The sequence below is a fragment of the Myotis yumanensis genome, unplaced genomic scaffold (genome assembly GCF_028538775.1).
Source record: "Myotis yumanensis isolate MYYU_CA2020_CCGP unplaced genomic scaffold, mMyoYum1.0.hap1 SCAF_5, whole genome shotgun sequence".
Lineage (NCBI taxonomy): Eukaryota > Metazoa > Chordata > Mammalia > Chiroptera > Vespertilionidae > Myotis > Myotis yumanensis.
In genome coordinates this window covers 77,000,228-77,026,251 of record NW_027223756.1, presented here as the reverse complement: position 1 = coordinate 77,026,251, position 26,024 = coordinate 77,000,228, and the positions used below count along the sequence as shown (strand labels likewise).

General features: G+C 51.9%; 2 protein-coding genes across 12 annotated transcripts in view; both read left to right on the top strand.

The window, feature by feature from the left end:
* Positions 1–14,423, top strand: part of TCF3 (transcription factor 3) — a 36,804-nt gene extending 22,381 nt beyond the window's left edge. For 2 of the 11 annotated variants that reach the window (XM_070415694.1, XM_070415693.1), the window contains exons 8-19: positions 895–944; positions 2,195–2,297; positions 2,381–2,550; positions 2,640–2,769; positions 3,293–3,351; positions 3,478–3,556; positions 4,388–4,461; positions 4,853–5,014; positions 5,096–5,219; positions 8,802–8,937; positions 9,101–9,336; positions 11,912–14,423. In XM_070415694.1, coding sequence (XP_070271795.1) covers positions 895–944; positions 2,195–2,297; positions 2,381–2,550; positions 2,640–2,769; positions 3,293–3,351; positions 3,478–3,556; positions 4,388–4,461; positions 4,853–5,014; positions 5,096–5,219; positions 8,802–8,937; positions 9,101–9,336; positions 11,912–12,054 — 1,466 coding nt within the window. In that variant the 3' untranslated portion in view covers positions 12,055–14,423. Of the gene's footprint in view, positions 1–894; positions 945–2,194; positions 2,298–2,380; positions 2,551–2,639; positions 2,770–3,292; positions 3,352–3,477; positions 3,557–4,387; positions 4,462–4,852; positions 5,015–5,095; positions 5,220–8,801; positions 8,938–9,100; positions 9,337–11,346; positions 11,574–11,911 lie in introns of those variants that run through there. The other 9 variants (XM_070415703.1, XM_070415695.1, XM_070415698.1 and 6 more) reach the window with 9 other exon arrangements.
* A 5,799-nt stretch (positions 14,424–20,222) lies between these two features.
* Positions 20,223–23,290, top strand: UQCR11 (ubiquinol-cytochrome c reductase, complex III subunit XI). Its single transcript, XM_070415692.1, has 3 exons — positions 20,223–20,364; positions 22,370–22,514; positions 23,127–23,290. The coding sequence occupies exons 1-2, from the start codon at positions 20,315–20,317 to the stop codon at positions 22,485–22,487; spliced, it is 168 nt and encodes a 55-aa protein (XP_070271793.1). The 5' UTR covers positions 20,223–20,314; the 3' UTR covers positions 22,488–22,514; positions 23,127–23,290.
* The last annotated feature ends 2,734 nt before the right edge of the window (positions 23,291–26,024 follow it).

The window sequence follows — 26,024 nt, the reverse complement described above, 5'->3', positions numbered from 1 at the left end:
TAGCCAGCACCAGGACACCACACATGCATGGGGAGTGTTTTAAGCAGCAAAACCACCCACAAAAAGCATGTAAGTCAGGGCTCTCAATAGCCTAAGAGAGGGACCCTGGTTTGTAGTCTGAGGTAGAACTGGAAGACAGAACACCACCTAATTCCCCCTCATTGGGTACATGCCAGGTAGCTACCCATATTTCCCCACTCTGTGCATGGCTGTGAGTGACCCCTAACACACTGTGTGTATGATTTGAGGAAACCAACTTCAGCAGATTTGCATTTCTTGGATCTGTGAATAAAGAGGATCGACTATGGGAGTTGGAATGGGGGTGAAATGGGGGGCCTTGGAGCAAGGCCCTGGCTCAAGTACCCATTGACTCCCCACGTCTTAGACTCCCTGCTGCAGACCCCTCCCACCCATGATTCTTACATATTAGTCCCTTGCGTGTAGACCCAAGCCCTTATTTAAATTAAAAGGGAAGCTCAAGCCCTGGCTGGTTTGACTCAGTGGTTAGAGCATTGGCATGTGGACTGAAGGGTCTCAGATTTTATTCCAGTCAAGGGCATGTACCTCGGTTGCAGGCTCACTCCTCGGCCCATGTTGGGGTGCGTGTGGGAAACAACCAGTCAATGTGTCTCACGTCGATGTTTCTGTCTCTCTTTCCCTCTCTCTTCCACTTTCTCTAAAAGTCAATGGAAAAATATCCTCAGGTGAGGATTAACAACAAAAACAAAACAAAACATGGGAATCTCAAGGGTCTCCTCTCCAAGGTGCAGGGGTAGGCTGTCTACTGACACTCCCAATGATAGGCGCACGTGTCCCTGGGCCTTGAAGGACTCTGGCTGGGTGGGACAGGAGCCAGGCTGAATGGGGGTGGCTCACTCCTTTTATTCCTAACAGATACGCAGCCCAAGAAAGTCCGGAAGGTGCCGCCAGGTCTTCCATCCTCGGTGAGTTGTGAGATGGAGTGAAGACCCCACAGACCACATGCCTCCTGCCCTTCAGATTTGGGGGCTGTCCCTGCTGGAGGCCACACAATTTGTCATTGGGGGCACTGGGCTGTGCATGCTACTGCAGCCGGGAACATATAGACTCACATGGCCTCCTGAGTATAGGCATGTGGGTTCTGGGGCAAAACCTCCAGCTATACTGGTCAGTCAGCTAGGCTCTTGCCCCCAAGGACTCAGCTCTGACCAGAGACTACTTCCCAGGGGTTTGGGAAGTTCTTCCTGAGGTTTAGTCTTGATCCTCTTTAAGAAATCATGTCCTGTGATGTCTTAGAAAGGGTATGGATGGGGTCCTGGGAGGGGGAGCAGGTGGGGGCACCTGACAGCCAGTTAGGAGGTCTCCTCCTCCTCCCTGTCAACCCAGGTTTGAGCCACCCTGTATCCCCACCTCATTGCCTGGAGGTTGGCAGGGTGCCAGGCTCAACAGATGGTACTGGGCCATTCGAGATTTAATCATGGGAAGAAAAAGCAATTTGTCTGTTTCCTCAGTTTGGCTCTGCATCAGCCTTCAGGAGCCCCTAGGCCCAGGGGTCAGGCAGAACCCCCACAAGCTGACCTAGGCCATAGGCTTGGGTGTTAGTTGACATTCGACGGCCAGGAGGTACAGTCAGGCTCAGTCTTAAGACTTGATTCCTGGTATCATTTATAATGTCATTGACTCCCCATTTTCCTCACCTAAATCCCCACTCCAATTTCCTGGAGCTGAGAGCTCCCTGGGGCCCACCTCATCCTGCCAGTACTCTGTACCCCTTTTTCTAAACTCCATTGTTGGGGCAGACATTACCTGTTGATCCCAGCACTTTCTCCTGGGCCCTGCCTTAGTTTTAGGCAGTACCCAGTGACCAGAGTTGGCACTGATCCTAGAAGACCTTTGCTATCTCTCTGCTCTGGTTACCCTGGGTGGAATGTTAGTCCAGGACCCTGTCTCTGAGGCTTCTGGGTCTTGCATGTTTAGGGCTGAGGCCAAGGGAGGTTCCAGCACTGGGGGCATCACAGCTGGGCTTTGATCAAAGGCGTTTGCTGGATTAAGGAGGGGAAAGGAATTCTGTGCAGGAAGTCAGCTCAGGGAAATGGGGTGGTGGGGTAGACTGCTGTCAAGTGGAGGACAGGACTGGAGAAGGGGCCAGCCAAGGGGTGGAGGGTAAGTTAGTCCTACCCCTTCTATCTGACCATGTCCACCTACCTTCCCACAGGTGTACCCACCCAGCTCAGGTGATGACTACGGCAGGGATACCACCCCCTACCCATCTGCCAAGACCCCCAGCAGCACCTACCCGGCACCCTTCTACATGGCAGGTATATGGGGGCTCAACCAAGATGGCTGGGACAGGGCCCAGGCCCCTCTGTCTGCTCATTTTACTATCTCCCCCTTTTTGCAGATGGCAGCCTGCACCCCTCAGCCGAGCTCTGGAGCCCCCCAGGGCAGGCAGGTTTCGGGCCCATGCTGGGTGGGAGCTCATCTCCCCTGCCCCTCCCACCAGGTGGCAGCAGCTCTGTGGGCAGTGGTAGTGGCGGTGGGTTTGGCGGCCTGCACCAGCACGAGCGCATGGTAGGCTCCTGGATATGGGGTGGGGGTGTGCATTTGGGTAGAACCCTATCTGACCCCATCTCATCCCCTCTGACCTCATCCCACCACAGGGCTACCAACTGCACAGTGCGGAGGTGAATGGTGGGCTCCCAGCTGTGTCCACTTTCTCAGCCCCCACAGCCACCTATGGCAGCGTTGCCAGCCACACGCCCCCTGTCAGTGGGGCCGAAAGTCTCATGGGTATGACCCCCTCACTCCACCCTGATGTGGCCCTTGTTATTAACAACGCCCTCCCTCTCCTGGGATCAGCTCTGGCTCCTAGCCCCATGGTCCCATCTCTGATATTTGAAAATGGCTTGTTACCTTGAAACACTTCCCATTTAATTCCCCCTCCTGCCTTTTGTGCTATTGTTACTGTTTTTAATGATACTTATATTTTAAACTACACACACACACAAAGAAAATGGATGTTTGAGGAGTGCATTCCCCCACTTTACATTTGGGAAAACTGTAGCTCAGATTACATTTGGGAAAACTCCAGGGCCCACAGTCTTCCTGTCCCCAGAGCCTCCATGGAGGCAGGTGACGAGACATCAGGCAGAAACCAGATCAAAATCAGGGGCTGCCCAGTCCTGGGCTTGGGCATCCATGCCTAGCAGCTGAGTTTAGAAGGGAACTCCCTGTCAGTTGGGGGATCCAAGCTAAGCCCAGGTACTGGGGCACCAAGTCCCTGAGGTTGGGTCTCACCTCTGTGCACCCACAGGCTCCCGAGGGACCACAGCTGGCAGTTCTGGGGACGCCCTTGGGAAGGCGCTGGCCTCGGTGAGGCTCAGGGCAGGGGGTGGGGTGGGGTGGGTGGGGGTAGCAAGGGTGGCTGGGCCGTGACTGTGAGAGGCCAGCCCCTGACTGGCTGCCTGGTGGCCCTATCTCTCTTCATCCCCATTGCAGATCTACTCTCCGGATCACTCAAGCAATAACTTCTCGTCTAGCCCTTCAACCCCCGTGGGTTCCCCACAGGGCCTGGCAGGTCTGTACAGGGGGAGGGGAAGGAAGGAGGGGGCTGTGTCTGCTGCCTCCAATCTGGAGCAGGTGGGAAGGGGTCGTCAGGCTGCATACATGAGTTAGGGAGCTAGACACACCACCTGCCTTGGAGTGTATGCTCCTATAGGCATCCAGGGAGGCTTCCAGGAGGAAACGTCCAAGCCAGGATTCTTAGGTCACGGCACAGGCAAAGGCCAGGAGGCAATACCCAGCGATTTGTGTTGGTGAGCGTAAGGGGCACATGAGACACAGTTGGGCCAGGTCAGGGGTGCCCAGAATTAGAGCAGCCGACCTGAGACTCTCACCTGGGTGTTTGTCCACCCAACAGATATTAGTTGGGCACCAACTGTATGCCCCATGCTTCCTCTGCCAAAGGGGTCAGGTCTTCTTGTTCCCCATTCCCTGCAAGGATGTACCTAAGGAGCATCGGAGATGGAGGAGGGGGGCGAGGAGTGAGAGCAGATTTCTGAAAGACCTGTGTGGCATGGCAGGACTGGGAGGAGCTGGCCTCTCGGGCACCTACTGTGTGCCTCTGAGCCAGCATCCTTCCCTGTGCGGGAGGAGGGGTTGTTGATTCTGCATATGGGGAAACTGAGGCTGGGAGATGTGAATCTGGCTGGACTTATGGCCCAGAACAGCTCTGTAGAAGTGGGCGCCCCCGTGTGGCCAGCCTGAGTATCACAGATCTCTCAGTTTTCCCATCCCTGCCTCCCAAATTCCTTCTTCCCTCCCTCCCTCCCTCTCTGGGTCAGGCTACACCAACATCCTGCTTCAAGTCCCCCCCAACCCCCATTCATGTGTCTCCTAACCTTTCCAGGGACGTCGCAGTGGCCCCGAGCAGGAGCCCCCGGTGCCTTATCTCCCAACTATGATGGAGGTCTCCATAGCCTGGTGAGCTTCCTGCTTGTCTGGGGGGAGGATGTGCCTTTGTGGGAACACCCTGGGGAGGGGATGGAGGTGTTTGTGGACAAACACAGGATGCATGTGGAGAGCCTATTCCCGGAGCAGGGGAGGCAGCCCATGGGGGGCAGCTCAGCATGTCTGCTGTGGCCATGTTTCATGTGACTTTGAGTTCCCTAAGAGCCATTGGGTCTTATGTGACCAGCAGAACTTACATTAGGACCTAGATGTCCTTTTGACAGCAGTGAACTTTGTAGTTAGTATCTTGGGAATAAGGTCCAGCATTATCTCCATGGCCAGCCCAGGCTCATGTTTCAGGCCAGACCACACAGGGCTGGGTGGGGGTACTGGCAGCCAGGTCACTCACCCCCCACCCTCACAGCAGAACAAGATGGAAGACCACCTGGATGAGGCCATCCACGTGCTCCGTAGCCACGCCGTGGGTACCTCGGGTGACGTGCACGGGTTACTGCCCAGCCATGGAACACTGGCCTCAGGCTTTGCCGGCCCTATCATGCCACTGGGTGGGCGGCACAGCAGCTTGGTAAGTGCTGGACAGGGAGGGGCGAGGTGGGCAGTTGGTGGGAGCCTGGCCAGCCCTGACTCACCCACTCCTGGTCTACAGGTCGGAGGCAGCCATTCCGAGGATGGCCTCTCGGGCAGTGGCAGCCTCATGCACAACCATGTGGCCCTCCCCAACCAGCCCAGCGCCCTCCCCGACCTCTCTCGGCCACCTGACTCCTACAGTGGTAAGTCCCAGCATCGTGCCTGGGCAGGGCAGCCAGCACCTCAGAGTCATCTGTGCTCTGGCTCCTTCTGTGATGCTCAGTCACTGGGCATCACTTCCTCTGGAAAACGGGGGTGGCAGAGAGGGTTGTGACAGACTGCAACAGCCAGGCTGGGCTGAGTGTTTATTCTCTGCTGGGCTTGGGACTATCCCACCTCCATTTCCAGTTGAGGAAACTGAGGCACAGTGGGAACTGGGAAAGTTTTATGAGTGGAGGCCAGGCAGGTGTGGTTACTGTCAGGCACCTGGAGTCCTAGAAAGGGGGGCAAAGTCACCGCCCATCTTCCAGAAGCAAAGTGGAGCCCAGTAGTCTTGGCATTGGCACGGGCGATGCTGTAGCCACCAGGGCCCCTGCCTTTTTATTGACTCACAGTGTAGTGAACTGAGCTCACCCAACAGGCACATATTCAGTGCCAAGTGTCTGGTGTTTCTCTAGGCTCTGGGGAATAAAACAGCAAATCCAACAGAGAAAGCCACCCCCCACACACACAACCCTGGGGGGAGGACACAGATGAGTATGAGAAAATGGGGAGGGTATGCAGGTGGGTTGTAGGTTTTTTAATTTTGTTTTAATATTTTTTATTGATTTTTAGAGAGGGAGAGAGAGACACATTGACATGAGAGCCAATCATTGATCGGCTGCCCCCTGCATGCCCACTACCAGGGATTGAGCCCGAAACCTGGGCATGTGCTCTTGACGTGGAATTGAACCAGCTATCTTTTGGTGCGTGGGACGATGCCAAACCAACTGAGCCACACCAGTCAGGGCTGGATTGTAGTTTTAAAGATAATGGGGGTAGCAGGGTTGTGACATGTGAGCAGAATCAGGGAGGAGCAAAAGCAGGGGAGGCCTAGAGCAGAGAGGGGACAGGGGAAGGTCATGTGGGACCTTAGGCCACACAGAAGTGTTGGGCTTTTATTCTGAGGGAGATTGGATCCCTGGAGGGCTCTGAGCAGAGGAGGGACAGGACCAGACTGGGATACCCTTTGGTGGCTTCTGGGAGGACAGGCTGGGGAAAGGCTAAGGCAGGATCTCATTCAGGTGCTCACTGGTGCCCTTTGGTGGCTGCTGCTGGGAGGACAGACTACAGACAGGAACAACATTGGGAGCCAGGGACCAGGGAGGAGAGTTGTGATGGTCCAGGAGGAATAGTGGGGGCAGGAGCTGGGCCTGGCCAGGGCGAACTGGATGGATTTTGGGTATTCTGAAGGCAGAGTCCACAGGACTTGCTGATGTGGAGGTGATGATGGGAGTTGGGTCTGGAGTTTAGAGTGAGGCCTGGGTGTCATCGCATATGATGGAGTTCAAAGGCAAGAGCCTAGATGGGGCGATAGGCAATGTGTAGACAGAGCAGAGCCCGGCCTGAGCGTCAGGCCAGATGGAGAAGTGAAGGAGGGTAGACTGTGTCAGACACCAGAGTGAGGACTCAGGCTACACTAACTAGGGGTCAGTGACCTGGGCAGGGGCAGCACCAGTGGAATGCTGGGGCGTCACTGTCCAGGGACAGGAGTGGGAGGGGGCGAGGTCTAGAGGGTTTCTTTCAAGACTGAATAGGTAATGTGTTTAAAGGTACTGGGGCCAGTAAGGGGAGGCCCTTGGTAAGCAGGACAGGTGTCCATTTGGTAGGAGGTCTTCACAGAAGAGGAGGGAGGAATGTGACAGGACTCAGAAGCACCCACCAGAGGTCAGGGGCCTGGGTCTCATTATGGCCAGTTCCAGGATCAGTCGATGCTGGTGCTGCTGTAGCGGGAGAGATCGAGGCCCAGTGAAGGTCCAGGGATCCCCCACCAGGCAGTGGCCAATCCCTGATTTCCACCTACCCCACCCTTATATCAACCTAATGAAAAATATACATCATGTGACACTAGTGTGATGTTGGTATGTGACAAGACTGCCTAACATACCAAGCACCCTGGGAACCACCATGCAACCCAAATTATAAAAAGCAGGGTCTCTCATGCCTGCCTGGGGACCCTCCCCATCCTGTCCCACCCCAAAGCCAGCCTGGCTTTTAGAGAAAAAGTCAATGCTTTCATGTTTAACTTTGTCACTCCATACCCAGAGTTTCACCCAGGAGGCACCTGGCAGTGTTGGAACATCTGTGGTTCTCACGACTGGGGGTGCTCCCTTGCATTGAGTGGATGGGGGCCAAGGATACTGCTCACCACCCCACAATGCCCAGGACTGCCCCACAGAGAATGACCCAGCCTCAGTGTCCACAGTGCTGAGGGGAACCCTAAGCTTTTATGCGCAGATTCTTTCCCCTTCCCCTTGGCTCATCCATTGAAGAACTCTGAGCTATTTCCTATGGTCGGCATTTTGCCATTTGCACCTCAGTGTAGTTAAGTTTAGTGTAACTGTTTCCCCAGAAACCATATATTTTGTTTACATGGTTTTCGAACTTTCAAAAATCAGCATCCTGCAAATGTTCCTTTGCATCTGCTTGCTTGCTCATGCTGTCTGTGAGGTCTGCCACCCTGCAAGTGGCTAAGGATGGGCCCAGGCCGACCTAGGACGATAGGTCACTTCCCACTCTGCTTCCATCAGGTGCTTTCTGGAACATGTCTCCTGGTGCACATGTGCAAGAACTTCTCAGGTGTGGTTCCAAGTGTGGAATTTCTGGGTATGCACATGTCTGTCCACCTATTCCAGACAATGCCCAATTGTTTTCCAAAGTGGCTGTACCAATATGCTGTCAGAAGCAGTACTTAGAATTGTCAGGTCTGTGATATGTAGCTCATAGTCCTCAAAATTTTTTTTTATTATTGATGTTCTGGGGGTGGGGTGAGGAGATGGAAAAATATTGATTTGTTGTTCCACTTATAAATTCATTAATTGGTTGGTTTTTGTATGTTCCCTGACTGGGGATTGAACCCAAAAGCCTTGGCATATCAGGACAACATTCTAACCAACTGAACTACCCAACCAGGGCCTCATTCGAAATTTCTTAACTTCTTGATGTGATAATGCAGGTTCTATATAGCCACATCCATTTCTGTGTCTATGAAACACCTGCTCCATGCTTTGCCTGTTTCCCTGTTGAGGAATCTGTTTTTCCTATTGATTTGTAGGAGTCCGTTATATATTGTGGAGATCTAGCCTTTGCTGATTTATACGTGACAAGTATTTTTATCAAGATATCATAAAATATCTCATTTTCTTATATATCCTAGTGATCTGAAATTCTCAATTATAGTACAACAGTCAAATTTATTGATTTCTTTTGGAAACAGTTCTCCAGTGCAGCGGTCGCCAACCTTTCGGACCTCATGGACCACCAGTGGTCCGTGGACCACCACTTGGCGACCGCTGCTTTAGTGTTTACAAATTCTTTCTCTGCCCCTAGACCACATTAAAACTCCCATGCACTTCCTTCTCAAGGTTTCCTTTCATTTTGTCTGTAATTAGGTGCCTGTAGTGGTGTAAGGTAGATGGTTTGTCCCCCACTTTGCAATTGAAGGCCAGGAGAGCTCTCACCCCTCATAAGAGGACTTGCCAAGTGGCCCTGGAGGTAGCAGTACCCTAACCCTCAGCCTCTTGCAGGACTTGGTCACAGGGGCACCGCCTCAGGTACCAGTGAGATCAAGCGGGAGGAGAAGGAAGATGAGGAGAATGTGTCGGTGGCTGACAACTCAGAGGAGGAGAAGAAGGAGCTGAAGGCCCCCAGGATCCGGACCAGGTGCCAGCCCCTCCTCGGTCCCTACCCCACCTATCAGGACTCAAGCATACGCACACAGTGCTCACACCAGTGGCGTTCACACCGCGAGGCATCCGGCGGGCCCTGCGCCTGTTCCCCGTCTCACTGTCTCCCTCTGGCCCCCCGGCCTCCCCCACCCCCGTAGCCCGGAGGAGGACGAGGACGACCTTCTCCCCCCAGAGCAGAAGGCTGAGCGGGAGAAGGAGCGCCGGGTGGCCAATAACGCACGAGAGCGGCTGCGGGTCCGAGACATCAATGAGGCCTTTAAGGAGCTGGGGCGCATGTGCCAGCTGCACCTCAACAGTGAGAAGCCCCAGACCAAACTGCTCATCCTGCACCAGGCCGTGTCGGTCATCCTGAATCTGGAGCAGCAGGTGCGAGGTCAGTGGGGGCACCGCTCCCCTCCCGTCGCCTCTGCCCGCGCTCTCTCCTTCCCCCTCCTAGAGCCCGCCTCTCCTGCAGTGACTGCCCCCTGCAGTGATCATCCTCTTCCAAGTCACTGTCTCACACCCCCCCACGCCCCAGTGACCGTCCTCCTACCCTGAACCAGCTGCCTTCTGCCTGGCCTGGCCCCAGTGTCCCCTCTGGAATGGGAGGATGAGACTCTGGACCCCTAATCCTACGGACCTTGGCACTTTGGCTCTAGGGACCCCTGCCCTTCCACCTCAGGAAAGCCCCAGAGCCTGGCCAGCAATGGCCTGTGGTCCCCTTGGGCCCAGAGGCTGTCACTGTCACTCTGAGCAGACACCTCGTAGGATCCCATCAAACCCCATCTGCAGGTGGGGTTTAATCCCCTTTCCCAGGGCTGGGTGAGGATCTGGAAATCGCCCTGTCCCATCCCCCCTCCCACCCCACCCCAGGTGAATCCCTACTCCCACCAGCTGCTTCCTTAACTCCTCCCCGTCCTGCGCACCCATTAACCCTTTTTCTCCTGCAGCACTGTCGCTTGTACTGGAGCTGGGGCTCTGGCCCACCCTGCACTGTCCCCTCAGCTCTCAGGTTTCCGCATCTGCACTTGGTGTGGGCATCATGCCGTGTGTGTCCCCTGCATCCTCTTCTCTGCTCTGACTTCTGCGCTCTTCCCCCACCCAGCCTGTCCGTCTCTGCTTCCACCGGCAGCCCCTCCTTACCTCGCACTTGCTGCCCAAGCACCGGATGGCTAGTACCAACCTCAGGCCCTTTCTTCCCTCAAAGCCACCTGTGGAGACTTGAGGGATGAAAGGGGACCGAGGAGCACCAGCCTCTGGGCCTGGCTGTCAGTTTGGTCTGCGCGCTTGTCCTGGGCTCCGGGGCCAGCAGGCAGGGTGAGGGCAACAGCCCCCCCAGCACAGGATCAGGACAGGGCACTGGGGGTCCAGGTTCCTGCACCTCGGGTACACACCATGTGCCGGGCCTTCATTTGTTTTCAGCTGAGTGTGGCAGGTGTCCTGATTTCAGTCCTACCCAGAAAGAAACAGGCACAGAGTGAGGCCACTTAGCCAAAGCCACATGGCCACCAGCTCCTCGGGCCTGGGCTGAGTGTAGACCACTGGGTGGGCAGGTGTCTCTGCTCCCATTCTAGATTCTTATGTGGGCAATGGGCTCAACTCGGTGCCTGGCACACACAGTGCTCCATAAATTGGAGCCACCACTGAGGCCCTAAGAACGGAGGCCCCAGGCCCAGGGAGCTAACTCTCCCACCCAGAGTCGGACCTATGGGCAGGGTTCACGGTGGGCACTCCAGGGCCAGCTGTCAGGGCAGCCAGAGTCTAGTGTGGGGGTCTTGGGAGGGTGTGAACTGGTTGGCTCCTTGTGGGACTGAGTATCCTGAACCATTCCCCAGCCCTAGAGGTCTCCCCAGGCCTTTGCCTACTGTAGCAGTCTCCTGATTCCCTCCCACCCGGTTTGTCAAGCCAGGCAGAACCAGCCCTCCCTCACCCAGGAGGTGACTGCTCTGAACGGGGAAGGTCGTCATCCCAGGAGGGGCACCTGGCCTATCCTGGGGTATGTGGGATGGGCAAGCGATAGAAAGAAATCAAGGCCCACCTCCATTCCCATGGAGCCTCCTGGGGACAGTTGGGCTTTGGCCATGTCTCTTGAACATGACCACACACACATAGCCTTGCCTGGAACTGGTCACAGGCACACTGCTCATGGTTTCCAGTCCAGGAACACATTTTCATGGACATTAGCATGCACACACCAGGCACACCCACTTATCCTATGGTGTCCACCCACAACACAAGCCACAGACCTGCCCCTGCACTGCTGTGTACACCCCCCCACACACACACAAACACAGAGCCAATGGGTGCCCTCTCCACAACCTGGCCCTGCTCACCCACCCGCCCACTGTTCAGCCAACCCCTGCCCCCGCACATAACTAACAGAGGCCCTGGTGCTGTGACCCAGCAGTACGGAGGAGGTGCTGTCCCTGGAAGAGAAAGACCTGAGGGACCGGGAGAGGCGTATGGCCAATAACGCGCGGGAGCGGGTGCGTGTGCGGGACATTAACGAGGCCTTCCGGGAGCTGGGGCGCATGTGCCAGATGCACCTCAAGTCGGACAAGGCGCAGACCAAACTGCTCATCCTGCAGCAGGCCGTGCAGGTCATCCTGGGCCTGGAGCAGCAGGTGCGAGGTAGGCGCCCAGGCTAGGAGTCCCCACCCTACCCCCTTCCCACCTGCATGCCAATGGTGCTTCACTGGAGACAGGTGTGCACTAGCTCCTGGGCTCCGTCCACATCTCAGGCTCTGATGCCCCCCAGGACACCCAACCTGTTCTTTATCATTTACAACGCCCCAGCCCTGTACGGCCTTCTCAGGGAATGGGAGGACAAGTCAAGAAATGGAGGCAGCCACACATGTGAGGGCCTTTGCCTCTCCCTCTGGCGCTCTGCCATGCTCCCCACACCCCTGCCACCTCATGTTCTCCCTCTCTGGGGATCATCTCCCACAGTGCTCTCCCTCTACCACCAGAACGTAACCTCAACCCCAAAGCAGCGTGCTTGAAGCGACGAGAAGAGGAGAAGGTGTCAGGCGTGGTTGGAGACCCCCAGATGGTGCTTTCAGCAGCCCACCCGGGCCTGAGTGAGGCCCACAACCCTGCTGGGCACATGTGAAAGGTACGCCTCCGTGGGATAAGTGACCTGACCTCAGTCTAACCTGGAATGGTCACACAGCGTGTCGGGTCCATCCTCAACGTGGGCTGGCCAGTCCACACCTCACATACACCTGTGGTCAGCGTTGAGCCAACACCAGCCTAAGGAGGCTTCAAGTGATGGGGGCCCTAGAGGTGACAGTGGGGTCCAGGAGCCTCCTGGGGACCCTGCTGCCCCCACCCCCAGGCCTCAGCTACCCCCACATGCTGGGACTTGCCTGATGGATCCTGAAATTGCATCTCAGCCTTGCTACACAAGCCCTGGCTGGAAGGAGCTTTCTTTTTTTCTTTTTTGGTAAAAACTGGAACACAAACAAGAAATATACACTTCATCAGAAAAAAAAATGCCTTAAGTATAAAACATGGAAAAGTTAAAACATATCACTTGTTGGAGAGAGACGCTGTGAAAAACTGGCTTGTTCTTCAGAAGCCACCAGCAAATTGTGCCTATGCCTGATTTTTTTTTTTTTAAGGAAAATAAAAACGCTAGTTATGAAATTTTTTTTTAATGTAGAAGAAAATTAGCAAGGAGGATGCCTTTGTTTTTTTTTGCATATGTTTTGTAAGCAACAAATGTTTTGTATAAAAGTTTCGTGTCTCTTGTATTTCTGCTGCTGTTTCTAGAACTGAGCATTACATTTCACGATCAACCAGATTAAAAGTTATATTTAAAAGACCCCACTGTAAACCTAAGATCCCCCTCCCCTGTCCCGGGAGCCCAGCCAGGGGCCACAGGGAGAGCAGGTATAGGTGGGTCTCATTTCTTTAGATGTTTGGGTTTTGCTTTCTTGCTTTGGAATAAAGTGGGCCTTTCCCCGATGGGGGCCTCCACACCCCATCCTTTCTCCTTCCAGGAGAGAGACACTGGTCTCCCGGGAGGGGCAGAGGCACAACTGAGGCGCTACCCTCCCAAGTGAAAATGCCAAAGGTCCTCCTTCAAGTGTCACTCTGGACCCCAGGCACCTCCCCACATCTTCCCTGGAGCCCACAGTCCTCCAAAGTGGGGAGCTTTGTTACCCACATTCCAGGGCAGGAGGACTGCACTGTTGGAGCATAATGCTGTGGGTCTTCCCAGACTCCATGTCCTTCATTCCTTTGACCTGGGGACCCAAGCCCATCTCTGCACTCTGGCAGTGGGGCAGTAGCTCGAGGCCAGCCTAGAAAACTCACACCCCCTGCCCACCCCACCAAGTGGCTGTCCTAGTGTGGAGGGGCCAAAGATAGGCATGGACAGAGCAGGGAGCAGGTACAGGGTCCTTATGCCCAGAAAAACCCCAAGGCTATGCACCTGCCGAAATTACTGTCCAGCTGCAAAACCAGGGGGGCCCCTCAGGCTTGTGTGCCCGGTGTCCCAGGTCTCCCCAAGTGCCCTCTGGTCTTCCATGTCACGAGGAGGACTATGTCATCCCACGCTGCCCAGGACTGTCCCATGTTTACATTGACCATCTGCATCCCTGGACCCCCTGCAGTTACCAGGGAAACTGGAATGGTTGGTCACCCTACATGTCACCCAGGTATAGGCTCAGGCCTACTGGGGTCTTGGTTTCCTTACCTTTATCCCCCTCCTCCAAAAAAAGAAGCCTTAAGGACCCCCAGACTGGCTGCATTCACCCCACCAATATCAGTCTCTCCCCAAGACTCCACCCCTCACTCCCCAACTTCCAGGGCCACCTGACTCCCACCCCCACAACTATAACACCCCGAGGCTGGGAGCAAAGTGCCCTGCGGGAAGCTCCAGGGAGTCCCATGGCCAGCACCAGGCAGGACATCGGGCTTGAGGCTGGGGCCACCTCCTGACCCCTGACATCACCTAGGTCCTCCCCTGGGGTCTTCCTTCCAAAGCCCATCAGGACAGCAAAGAGCCATCAGCGTGCAGGGTGGAGGTGGACTCTGCCTGGTGACTCCCCTGGTCTATTGGTTCCTGTCTCTTGGGGAACCTGCCTCGGTTTCCCTCTTATTCTGCTTTTGGTCTTGCCCCTTGATCCAGTCAGGCAGGAGCTGAGGGCCCTAGTCCCCTGGAGGTCTGCAGACTTTTGAGCTGCGGCTCACATGTAGAATTTAAATTATGTAAAATGAGATGAACCCAGTAGGGGAAGAAGTAGCACTGGGGGAGGGGAAAACCACAGTTAGGGGGGATTGTGCTCTGAGTGCCTCAAAATAACTGTTTTGTTTTTGTTTAAATTTTTTTTTTTTTAAAGAAAAATAATTTTATACAAGTGTCCACACAGCTGGCTGGATTCTTTGGAAGTTTTAAATGACCCCCTTTAAAGTCAATATGGAGACCTGTCCTGTACATAACAGCACTGTAGCAATAAATGTGACATGACAATGCTCAGCTGTCTCCCAATTTCTCAGCAGCTGTGTGCTTAAGCAGTGAAGGTGGGGCTGGCAGGAAAGTGGGAACCTGCAACCAAGGTATGTGCTCTTGTCCAGGAATCTAACCCTCAACCCTTTGGTCTGCAGGCTGGCACTCTAACCACTGAGCAAAACCGGCCAGGGTACTCACTGCCTATCGATTTTTTAAATAAATAATGCAATACACCCAAACCCATGGAATTGTGTGCATTAAATGGGTGAATGGCACGGTATGTGAATTATATTTCAACAGAGGTGTTTAAAAATACATCTTAGCCCAGCTGGTGTGGCTCAATGATTGGGTGTCAACCCATGAACCAGGAGGTCGGTACCATTTCTGGTCAGGGCACACGCCTCGGTTGTGGGCTCCGTCCCCAGTAGGGGGCATGCAGGAGGCAGCTGATAGATGATTCTCATTGATGTTTCTATCTTCCTCTCCCTTCCTCTCTCTGAAATCAATAAAAACATTTTTTTTAAAAATACATCTTAAAGGTGCCTAAATCCTCACCAAGTGAGGCGTTCCTTCTCAGTCCCAGCAAAGGTTGGCTCCATGAAAATTTCTGGAAGGAGAGTCTGCTTAGCTCAGAGAAATCCTGTGGGCAGGGGATGGGGTACAGGGAAACAGAAGGATGGGTATGTCCATGTCTCGACAGTAGTGATGTCAGTGTGTGTTCACTAGATGCCTGTTGCACACCTTCATCTGGCAGCCCTTCCAGTTCTCAGGAGGCAGCCACGCAGGGCCAGGCCTCATGAGAACCCGCTGAGTCTGGCCGCCTGGAGCAGCCCTGTCACTCGGGCCAGGAGGAAAGGGACGTGCCAGACTAACCCTTTGAGTGCCAACCAGTATCCTAGGAACTGTGCTAAAATTGCCAAGACATTTTTGCTGATTTTACAGCAGTTTAGGGAAAAAATTATGAATCGCAAGTAAATGAAGTTACATATTCAAAAACTTAAGGAAACCTTTTGAGCTCGGCATGTCAGCATTTTGAAAAACCCTAACTTAACTCTGGTGCCGTGTCACATAGAAATTTTTTGATATTTGCAACCATAGTAAAACAAAGACATAGTTTTGATATTTATTTTATATATTTAAATGCCATTTAACAAAGAAAAATCAACCAAAAAAATGAGTTCGCGTGTCACCTCTGACAGGCGTGTCATAAGTTCGCCATCACTGCTTTACTACATTGACATATTTAGCAATATCATCATCACTAATAAAAGCAGACTTAGAACTGGACGTCACTTCGAAGCTTTGATAGCGCTCCCTGATAGCGCTCCCCGCACTTTTGGCGAAAGACAGGAGTGCGATCGCGCTCCCCGGCACTCTAGGGGCTAAGATAGGGAGACCCATCCCACTCGATGGTGGGTGTCCTCAGAGGTCATACTGTGCTGCAGCAGCTGATGGTAGCACATGAGCAGGGCCTTACAGGCAGACCTTGGAAATATGGTGGGTTCAGCTCCAGACCACCGCAAGGAAGCAAGCTATAACCATTTTGCTGGTGGAGGGTCTTGCCTTCAATTTGTAAAAAATGCCCAGTCTGGTGGCTGCATGCCCTTCTGAGATGCAGAAGCCTCTGAAGCCCCGCAGAGCCTGCCCAGAGATCAAGACATGAGATGATGTGAGCACCACTGAGAAAGGAAGAGTCCTGTGGACACCTAATGAACGTCCATCAGGAATGCACAGAACTCTGGGGTTTCAGATAGGAAATGCTGGTATGCTCTGAATGAATGATTCCTGGAAAATGGAGATGATTTCCCAGAGGAAATGAGGAAATTAAAACTTATAACCCAGGAGTAAATTCAACATAAAATAAATGCGAAGAAAAGAAGAAGATGCCCTGACCGGTGTGGCTCAGTGGATGGAGCGTCGGGCTGCAGACTGAAGGGTCCCAGGTTCGATTCCGGACAAGGGCATGTACCTCAGTTGCAGGCACATCCCCAGTAGGTGGTGTGCAGGAGGCAGCTGATCAATGCTTCTCTCTCATCGATGTTTCTGACTCTCTGTCCCTCTCCCTTCCTCTCTGTAAAAAATCAATAAAATATATTAAAAAATAAAAATAAATTTTAAAAAAAGAAAATAAGAAAAAAAGAATGATTAATAATTTGGGAAATTCCCTGGTCAAACAAAATACACAACATCTGTGAAGTGCAATCAAGTGAGGACTTAGTGCATTTGAAAACAGGCTTTGCATATGTAATCAAGGAAAGGATCTGAGATGAGGTCAGATCCTTTCTATTATCAGGGTGAGTCCCAAATCAATGACTATCCCTATAAGAGACAGAACAGGAGACACACAGACACAAGAGCGAGAGAGAGAAGCCACAGAACCAAGGAAACAGAGACTGCAGTGATGTGGCCACAAGCCAGAGACACTGTAATCCCCAGTAGCTGGGACAGGCAAAAAGAACCCTCCTCGGGGGGCCTCCAGAGGGAGCATGGCACAGCCCTGTGACACCTTGATCTCGGACTTCTGGCCCCAGAACTGGGAGAGGTTAAATCCTGTTGTTTCAAGCCAGCTGGTGAGTGGAGTGGTCAGTTGTTACGGCAGCCATGGGAAACGAATATAGTGTGTCCTTTTTAAAATGGTAAAACAGCCTGACTGGTGTGGTTTAGCTGGTTGAGCGTCGTCCCATGCACCAGGAGGTTACCCCTTCAATTCCTGGTCAGTGCACGTGCCCAGGTTTTGGGCTTGATCCCCAGTAGGGGGTGTGCAGGAGGCAGCTGGTTGGTGTTTCTCTCTCTCTGAAATGAATTAAAAATAATTTTTAAATAATTTTTTTAATAAAACGGTAAAACATGCAAATACCACAGGACTCTCATGTGATTGGTGGATGGCTATAGCTACTCTAGAAAACAGTGGTGGCACACCTGAAGCTAGTGTAATGTCATTTATCAATTATATAACAATTTTTTAGAGTTTGGCAGTTTCTTTAACAGTTACATATAAGCTTCCCTGTGAGCCAGTCCTTCCACTCCCAGGCATCCACCCAAAAGAAACCAAGACACATGTTCTACTTGGACACGATCGTCCATTGAAGCTTCATTTGCAATAGAAAAAAACCTGGAAACAACCAGCATGTCCTTCACCAGGTGAGTGAAAACACAGATCTACGCACAGCACAGAATACAACTCAGCAACAGAAGGAACAAACCACTGACAGATGCAACAACTGGGTGACTCTCAGAATACTTGTTCCGTGGAAGCGGCCAGACACCAAAGAGAACATACTATATGACTCCCTTTATAAAAAAGTCTAGAAAACGCAGACTAATTAATAGCAGAAAGCAGACGAATAGTGGCTGATGCTGGGAAAGGGGCAGGGAAGGTGTTCATCATATCAGCGGTGGTGATGGTTTCACAGATACATACATGTCCAAATACCAACCTGTATGTTTTAAATATGTGCATTTTTGTATGTCAAACATATGTCAATAAAGTTGTAGAAATTTAAAAAGAATCCACAGATGCATGGACAAACACAATGTGTCTATTCAGACACTAGAACATTACTCAGCCATGAAAAGGACTGAAGCACTTGTAATAGCTATGTATGGTGTCAGTTGATGAGGACTAGACTTATGGGGGGGGGGGGAATCACTTTGTAAATTATATGAAAGTCTAACCCTATACTGTCCACCTGAAATATAAAATTGTATTGAATGTCAACTATAATTGTAAAAAGGAGTGAAGCACTGACACTTGCTACAACGTGAAAACATGATGTTCAGTGAGAGAAGCCAGATAAACAAAGCCATACAGTGTGATTCCATTTATGTGAAATGTCCAGAACAGGCGAATCCACAGACAAAGTGGATTCATAGTTGTCAGGAGCTGGGGAGGGATGGGGAGTGACTGCTAATGGGGATGGGGCTTCTTTTAGGAAAGATGGAAATGTTTTGGAACTAGATAGGGGTGGTAGTTGCACAACCTTGTGAATGCCCTGAATGCCACTGCGCTGTACACTTTAATGGTTAATAGAAGGTTATGTGAATTTTGCATCAGTAAACACACGAAAGGAGTTCTGTTTACCCCCTTGAGGGGCAGATAGAACCCCACAGGGAATCCAGGAGGCCTGGGCAGAGGGTCAGCAGGGTGAGAGGGAGGTCAGCAATCCCTGCTACCCACCATCTCCTCTGGTCACAGAATCCTGGCTATTCTCTTGGGGATCCTCTTCTTCCCATTTCAGCCCATGTCCTCATATGAGAAAGGTTGGCTCTGCCCTGTTTCCATAGCAGGCTAACAAGAACCAGCTTTGGGACATTTTCTGCAACTTTTGGGAAAGAGGTCCCATCTTCTTGCAAGGGCTACTGAAATATGAACCCAGAGTTTGCAGGCGATGCTGCCCAGAAAGAGTTTGCCAGAGAATGAGGGTGACACAGAGAGGGGAAAAGAGAGATTCATAATGATATTGCTAGACTCCTGAATCCAGCCATGTCTGAAGCTACACAACATGCCATAAAACTTTTCTCTTACACTGGTTTTTTGCTTTTCTTATCACCTATTGTGAGCTGGAATACATTATGCAGGAGCAATAGAGGTGGATCAAGACCTGTAGCCCCAGACATCCATGCCTATCTATGTATGCTAATGCTAGTCTTTGCAGACAGCTTTATTCTGTCTTTCTCCTCCTCGCTCTCAACAATCATGACGGCCCCTATTTCCTACTTTTAAAAAAATATATTTTATTGATTTTTTACAGAGAGGAAGGGAGAGGGATAGAGAGTTAGAAACATCGATCAGCCGCCTCCTGCACACCTCCCACTGAGGATGTGCCCGCAACCAAGGTACATGCCCTTGACCGGAATCGAACCCAGGACCCTTCAGTCCGCAGGCCGGCGCTCTATCCACTGAGCCAAACCAATTAGGGCTATTTCCTACTTTTTAAGTTTCCAGCAAGGACAGAGACTTTTTCAGGTTCTCTCTCATACTAAACTCAAAACCCTCAGGCAACTGAAAAGAATGAGAAACCAGACCATAGTCACTACATACTATTGCCCGTTCCCAGTCTCAGGCCGGGAGTCAGGGTCAGGTCAGAACCTGCAGCCCTGCGGGTGGAGAATCGAGGCCACGGCAGGGTTTGGACACACACCCACGGCATCCGGGGTTTACCTCCAGAACTGCAGCCTCCACGCTGGGCAAGAGCGCCTGGCGGCTGTCAACCATGAAGGGGAGGCCCTGGCCCGGCGGCGGCGGTGCATCTATTGGGACTCGGGTATCCTGGGCGCCTGGATCTCGCTGCCCTCCGCCGCCGGGGGATTGGGGTAGGGGTGTGGGGGTGTGGGTGGGGGAGAGTTGTGGCGGGGAAGGGAGCACCGCACTCAAAAACGAAACGTGCAGGAAATTTCCAACAGACAATCGCGAAGAGCAAACAGATTTGGTGAAGCTCTGCCTTTTGGCCAAGGCCCCATTGACAGCGGGTCAGTAACAGCCCGGATTCTCTAGTAACAGCCCTGCCCCTTTGGGCAACTCTGGGCAAGTCCCCTCCTAGCTTGGCCTCAGTTCCGTTCATTGTAAATAAAGCCTGGCACGGAGTGAAAACACGAAGCTACCAGCCAAACGTCGCGGGGCGTCCTTGGTTGCCTCAGGCCGTGCAGCCGGGGGCCGCTGGGACAGCGGGCGGGAAGGAAGACCAGAGCTCCTGCGTCACGTGTTCATAAGCCCGCCCACTCTCGCCCGCGTCTAAACGTCATCCGCCCCACCCCGGAAGTAACTGTTTATGTGTTCCGGGTCTGCGCGCGCAGCGGCCAGGGGTTCCGGATGTCGCGTGGTCTGTTGACCCGGGGCGGGGCGTCTCTGTCGGCCTAGGTCGTGCGTCCCGGCCTGGAGCCACTGGGGTCACCCTGAGCTGCGGACCTCGACGCGATGCTGAGCAAGTTCCTGGGCCCGCGCTACCTCCAACTGGCCAAGAACTGGTGAGGTCTTCACCTCTACCCTTCGTACCCCGCGCCCGTCCTTCCCGGTCCGCCCCGCCGCTGTGCGGCCCCAATCAGTGCGCGCACCGCCGCCCCCAAACCCATAATTGTGCGGGGCCACAGATGGGAAAACTGAGGCACAGAGAGGCGGAGCGGTCTGGCCCAGCCACACACTAGTACGTGGTGGGCTCCGGGCGCGAGGCCAAACCGCTCTGATCCTGTTTTCCCACCTGAGGGCCACGACCTTTCCCACCCGGGAGGCGCGCCCCCTGTCCCGCCCAGCATCCTCGGCTCAGCTGTATGTTCCCGACTTTGCTTTTGACGTTTTAAATGACCTTGTACTGGGAGCATGAAGCCCACGGCTGCATCTGCCTCTGCACCCTTGTGGGAAGTAGATGGGATTGGGGTGGCTGCCTAAGGAGCTAAGAAAGAGGGGCCTACACTTGGCAGGCGAGCCCCCCAGCTCAGGCAGGAGTGGGAGCGGCCGCTGGACAGTGGCTCTGGCAGAGACACTGATGTCGATGATAGACAGCTGGGGTGACCCGGGCCCAGGACGGTTGAAGGGGTGAAGGCTGTCCCTGGTGCACCTGGTGAGAAGCACCAGCACCGCCGATGCAGTCCCTCCGCATGTTGGCTCTGACTTCCTGAACTCAGCTCAGTTGGTTCATTCTCATCTGGACTTGGTCAGAGCAGCGACAAACTCATCCAGGCTTTCAGTTAGTAAGCACTTTTTTTTTTCCAAGGGTGTTGTACTTTTTTTTTTTAAGTATATTTTACTGATTTTTTACAAAGAGGAAGGGAGAGGGATAGAGAGTTAGAAACATCGACCAGCTGCCTCCTGCACACCCCCTACTGGGGATGTGCCCGCAGCCAAGGTACATGCCCTTGACCGGAATCGAACCTGGGACCCTTGAGTCCGGCCGGCGCTCTATCCACTGAGCCAAACCGGTTAGGGCAGTAAGCACTTATTGAGCACCCACTATGTGCTAGCACATAGCACTGTTGGGTGCCAGAGACACAGCAATAAATGGAACCTTTGTGGCTGATGTTCTAGTCAGTGGACAAGAGAAAGTAAACGAGATCTATGATATAAGATTGTCCTCAAGGGAGTAACTCACCCACTCTGTGCCTGTTTTCGTCTGTAAAACAGAGACCCTGATATTCATGCCTCCTTCAGTTCTAGGCTGTTGCAGGAGATAGCCATTCACTGCAAACTGTATATATGGTGCTTGCATGCACATATTAGCTGTCGCAGTGGTGGTTACAACTTGTTTGTGTGTGTGTGTGTGTGTTTTTAAATTGATTTCAAAGGAAGGGAGATGGAGAGAGAGAGAAACATCAATGAGAGAGAATCATTGATCGGCTGCCTCCTGCACACACACGCGCACCCTTGGGGATGGAGCCCACAACCAGGACATGTGCCCTGACCAGAAATCGAACCTTGACCTCCTGGTTCATAAGTCAGTGCTCAACCACTGAGCCATGCTGGCTGGGCAGGTTTGGTTGTTTGTTTGTTTTTTGGTCTATTTTAAAATATATTTTATTGATTTTTTTACAGAGAGGAAGAGAGAGGGATAGAGAGAAACATCAATGAAAGAGAAACATCGATCAGCTGCCTCCTGCACACCCCTACTGGGGATGTGCCTGCAGCCAAGGCACATGCCCTTGACTGGACTCGAACCTGGGACCCTTCAGTCCGCAGGCTGATGCTCCATCCATTGAGCCAAACCAGTCAGGGCAGGTTTGGGTTTTTTTAGTAGCAAATTCCTCAAATAAAATCTTAGGCAGATCCCAATTTGAAAGCAGATAAGAGTGGAGTCACTTCAGAGTCCTCTGTTTGTGCCCACCCTGCAGGATCATCAGCAGGATGTGTTCACACACTGGACAGGAGTCAGTGCATGGTGGATACTTGATATTACAGTAGCTGGGGATGGGGGAGGGACCCACATGTGCTACCAGGAGGATGAGACCCCAGCAAGGCCTGACCCCCACTGTCCTCTCACAGGATCCCCACGGCGGGCATGTGGGGCACCGTGGGCGCCGTGGGGCTAGTGTGGGCCACCGACTGGCGACTGATTCTGGACTGGGTGCCCTACATCAATGGCAAGTTTAAGAAGGACTAGTTAAACCGACCTCCTCAGACCCCTCTGGTAAGTTTAGCAGCTGTCAGCAGGTGAATCCCATGATTCCCTCATGGCAGAGGAGTGGCCTTCCACAAGGTGGGTTCCCCATTTCCAGGCCTGGGGCAGCAAGGTTGGTAGGCTGGACTGTTCACCCTGGAGAATCCTGCCTAAGGGTGGAGCTCTCGGGTAGGCTCTTCAGGTACCTCCTACCTATTGGCACAGAGCTGCCAGCCTCAGTTTATGGGACAAGGGAATGAGCACTGTTCACTGCTCAATCTGGGAGAATGACCATCACCCTACTTGCCATCTCAATCTGCCCAGCCCTGGGTAGGACAGAAGGATGCCCATTTTACAGATGGGGCAGTGGAGTTGGTGGGCCACAGTAATGACCCTTCACACTTGTCCATTAGTCCCCGCGTGACCATCATCACTGTGCTATGTTACTAGCTTGCTCCCCACATGAGTGTGCATGGCTTTACCCCATGTCACAGATGAGGACCTGCAGCCCTTAGATGGCACAGCTAGATCTGGTTTTGGAAGGTGGCTGCAGCATCTGTGTTCCTCCTCACAGCTCAATGCCTCTTTCCCCATAAGATCTGGAGCCAGGAGACTTCTGCTCACCCTCTTGTGCCCCTCTAGGTGACTGGTGGTGCCAGCAGCTTCCTTCTCAGCGCCTGTTGCATCTGGAACAGCCCCAGCCTTCAGCATGGATCGAGAGGAAATCTACAGTGTGACTTAGGACTTTCTATGTTTCTGAAAATAACTTTGATGTGTGAATGCATTAAACCTTGCTCTGAAACCTGCCCTGCCTGGACATGGTGATGCTGGAGACTTGGTAACCTGGTGGCTCGGGAGACCCAGGGGTCCTTTCAGCTCCAAAATTTTGCAAATCTCTGAGTTTCCTAATGGCTGGCAGAAATTGGTTATTTAGGTATTTAATGGGTAATACCTATAAAGTGTATTTACCTGTTGTTACTTTAAGAAATTACCCCATAATGCCCGGCAAGTATGGCTTAGTTCAGCGGTTCTCAACCTGTGGGTCTCGACCCCTTTGGGGGTCGAACGACCCTTTCACAGGGTTGCCTAAGACCATCGGAAAAAACATATATAATTACATATTGTTTACAGTAGCAAAATTACAGTTATGAAGTAGCAACGAAAATAATTTTATGGTTTGGGGTCACCACAACATGAGGAACTGTTTTAAAGGGTCACGGCATTAGGAAGGTTGAGAACCACTAGCTTAGTTGATTGAGCATCGTCCCATGCACCAAGAGGTTGCTGGTTTGATTCCAGGTCAGGGCACATGTCCAGGTTGTGGGCTCGATTCCCCCAGCGGGGGGCCTGCAAGATCCGGCAGATCGATGTTTTTTGGTTTTATTATTTTAGAGAGAGAGGGAGGGACGGAGGGAGAAAAAAACATTGATCAGATGCCTCCCACATGCCCCCCTTCTGGATATCAAGCCTGAAACCCAGGCATGTGCCCTGACCAACTGAGCTACACTGGCTGAGCAATAAAAGTATATCTTTAGAAAAAAAGAAAGAAATTACTCTATGACAAACATTCATTATTTTCAGTTTCTGTGGGCCAAGAATTTGGGAGTAACTTATTGGTTGTCCTGGTTCAGGGTCTCATGAGGCTGCAATCAAGGGGCCACCTCATCTGAAGGCAAGACTGCGGATGGAGGAGCCAGTATGTCTCCCTCATGTGGCTGTTGGCACAGCAAGGCCTCAGCTCCTCTCCAGGTGGCTTGCCCACAGTGCTGCTTGGGCATCTTCACAATGTGGCTGCTAACTCTCCCGCACCACCCCCTGCAACCCCCCAGTGAGTGGTTTCACAGTGAGCAAGCAGAAGCCACATGTCTTTTATGAGCTGCCCTCGAAAGTCTCACTCCATCCTCTATTCTATTCTCACTGCACATTCCATTCATTAGGGCCACATCCCTGTGTCCAGCCCACACGCAAGGGGAGAAGAATTAGACTCTGTTTTCAAAGGAGGAATATCAGAACTTATAGATGTATTAAACCATCACATGAAGGATATAAAAACAGGTAGGTCCATACGGATAAGGCATGGTCAATTCCCTCTGGTGCCCCTGCCCAGTTCTAATTCTTGCCAAGTTCTTGAAAATTGTAGAAAGATTCTATACAGACAGTATATTTTTGAAAATAGCTGTTATATAAGTCTGCATGGACTATTATAACAAAACACCACAAATTGGGTGGCTTAACAGAATTTGTCTTATTTTTAACAGAATTTAGATAATGAAAGTAGTTTCAATTTTCTCACAGTTCTGGAGGCTGGAAGTCTAAGATCAAGGTTCCAACAGGGTTAGCTTTTGTGAGGACCTGACTCCTGGCTTGCAGACAGCTGCCTTCTCACTTGATGCCTGAGTAGAGGGAGGAAGAGAGAGCAAGTGGGCTCTGGTGTCTCCTAGAACCATACTCATCCCAGGGGCCAGGACCCACCTTTGTGATCTCATTTAACCTCTTTATATCCTTAGAGGCCCCAATCCAGACAGCCACACGGGCTCAGAACTTCAACACGGGAATTTGGGGGGCAGGAAGCACATAAGCAGTCCATAACAGCTATATATTTTTAACACAAGTAGTGGCATTTACTACACACCTTTCCACATGTACTTTGTTCATCTAAGGCTTATTTCCTGGATGTATGAATGCATTAAACCTTTCTCTGAAGCCTGCCCTGCCTGGAGGTGGTGATGCTGGAGACTTGGTAACCTGGTGGCTCGGGGGACCACTTAAGCAGTATCCTCAGTTTTGTCTTTTGGTGTGTGTTGTTGTTCTTGTAGTTAGATTGATATTTCTCAATGAAATGCTTATTACGGAAGTAATAAAGCTAGAACGTTTTGGGGAGGCATGCATTTCATTTCCAGTTTAGAGAACTTTAGACAATAAGTCATGTCCAAACTACACATTAAAATGTTTATAAAACTGAAGCAGCTTTAACATTTATATCTAGCTTTCCACATCTGTGCAGGCAAGGAATAAGATTGCACATAAGTGTAAGCAGTGCAAAAATGTGTGAGTGGAGCCATGTGCTAGAAATTGAATACAGATTATAAGAAAGCAATGGAAAAATCAAAGTAGAAAAAAGGAAAACTATATGGTCAGAATTAGGAACGGTGAAGAATAATACCCTTGTTACTATATAAGTTAAATTAATGAGCCCTAGCCGGTTTGGCTCAGTGGATGGAGCGTCAGCCTGCGTCAGGGTCTCGAGTTCAATTCTGGTCAAGGACACATGCCCAGGTTGTGGGCTCAATCCCCAGCAGGAGGCAGACAATGATTCTCATCACTGTTTCTATTTCTCCCTCTCCCCTTCTCTCTGAAATCAATAAAAATATATTTTTAAAAAGTTAAATTAGTGACACACATAGCACTTATGTAATTTATTTTTAATCCGAGAGTTTTCACTGGTTCTAGAGAAAGGAACAGAGAGAGAGACATTATCAGTTGCCTCCTGTACATGCCCCGCCCGGAGATCCAACCCAAAACCTGGATATGTACCCTGAC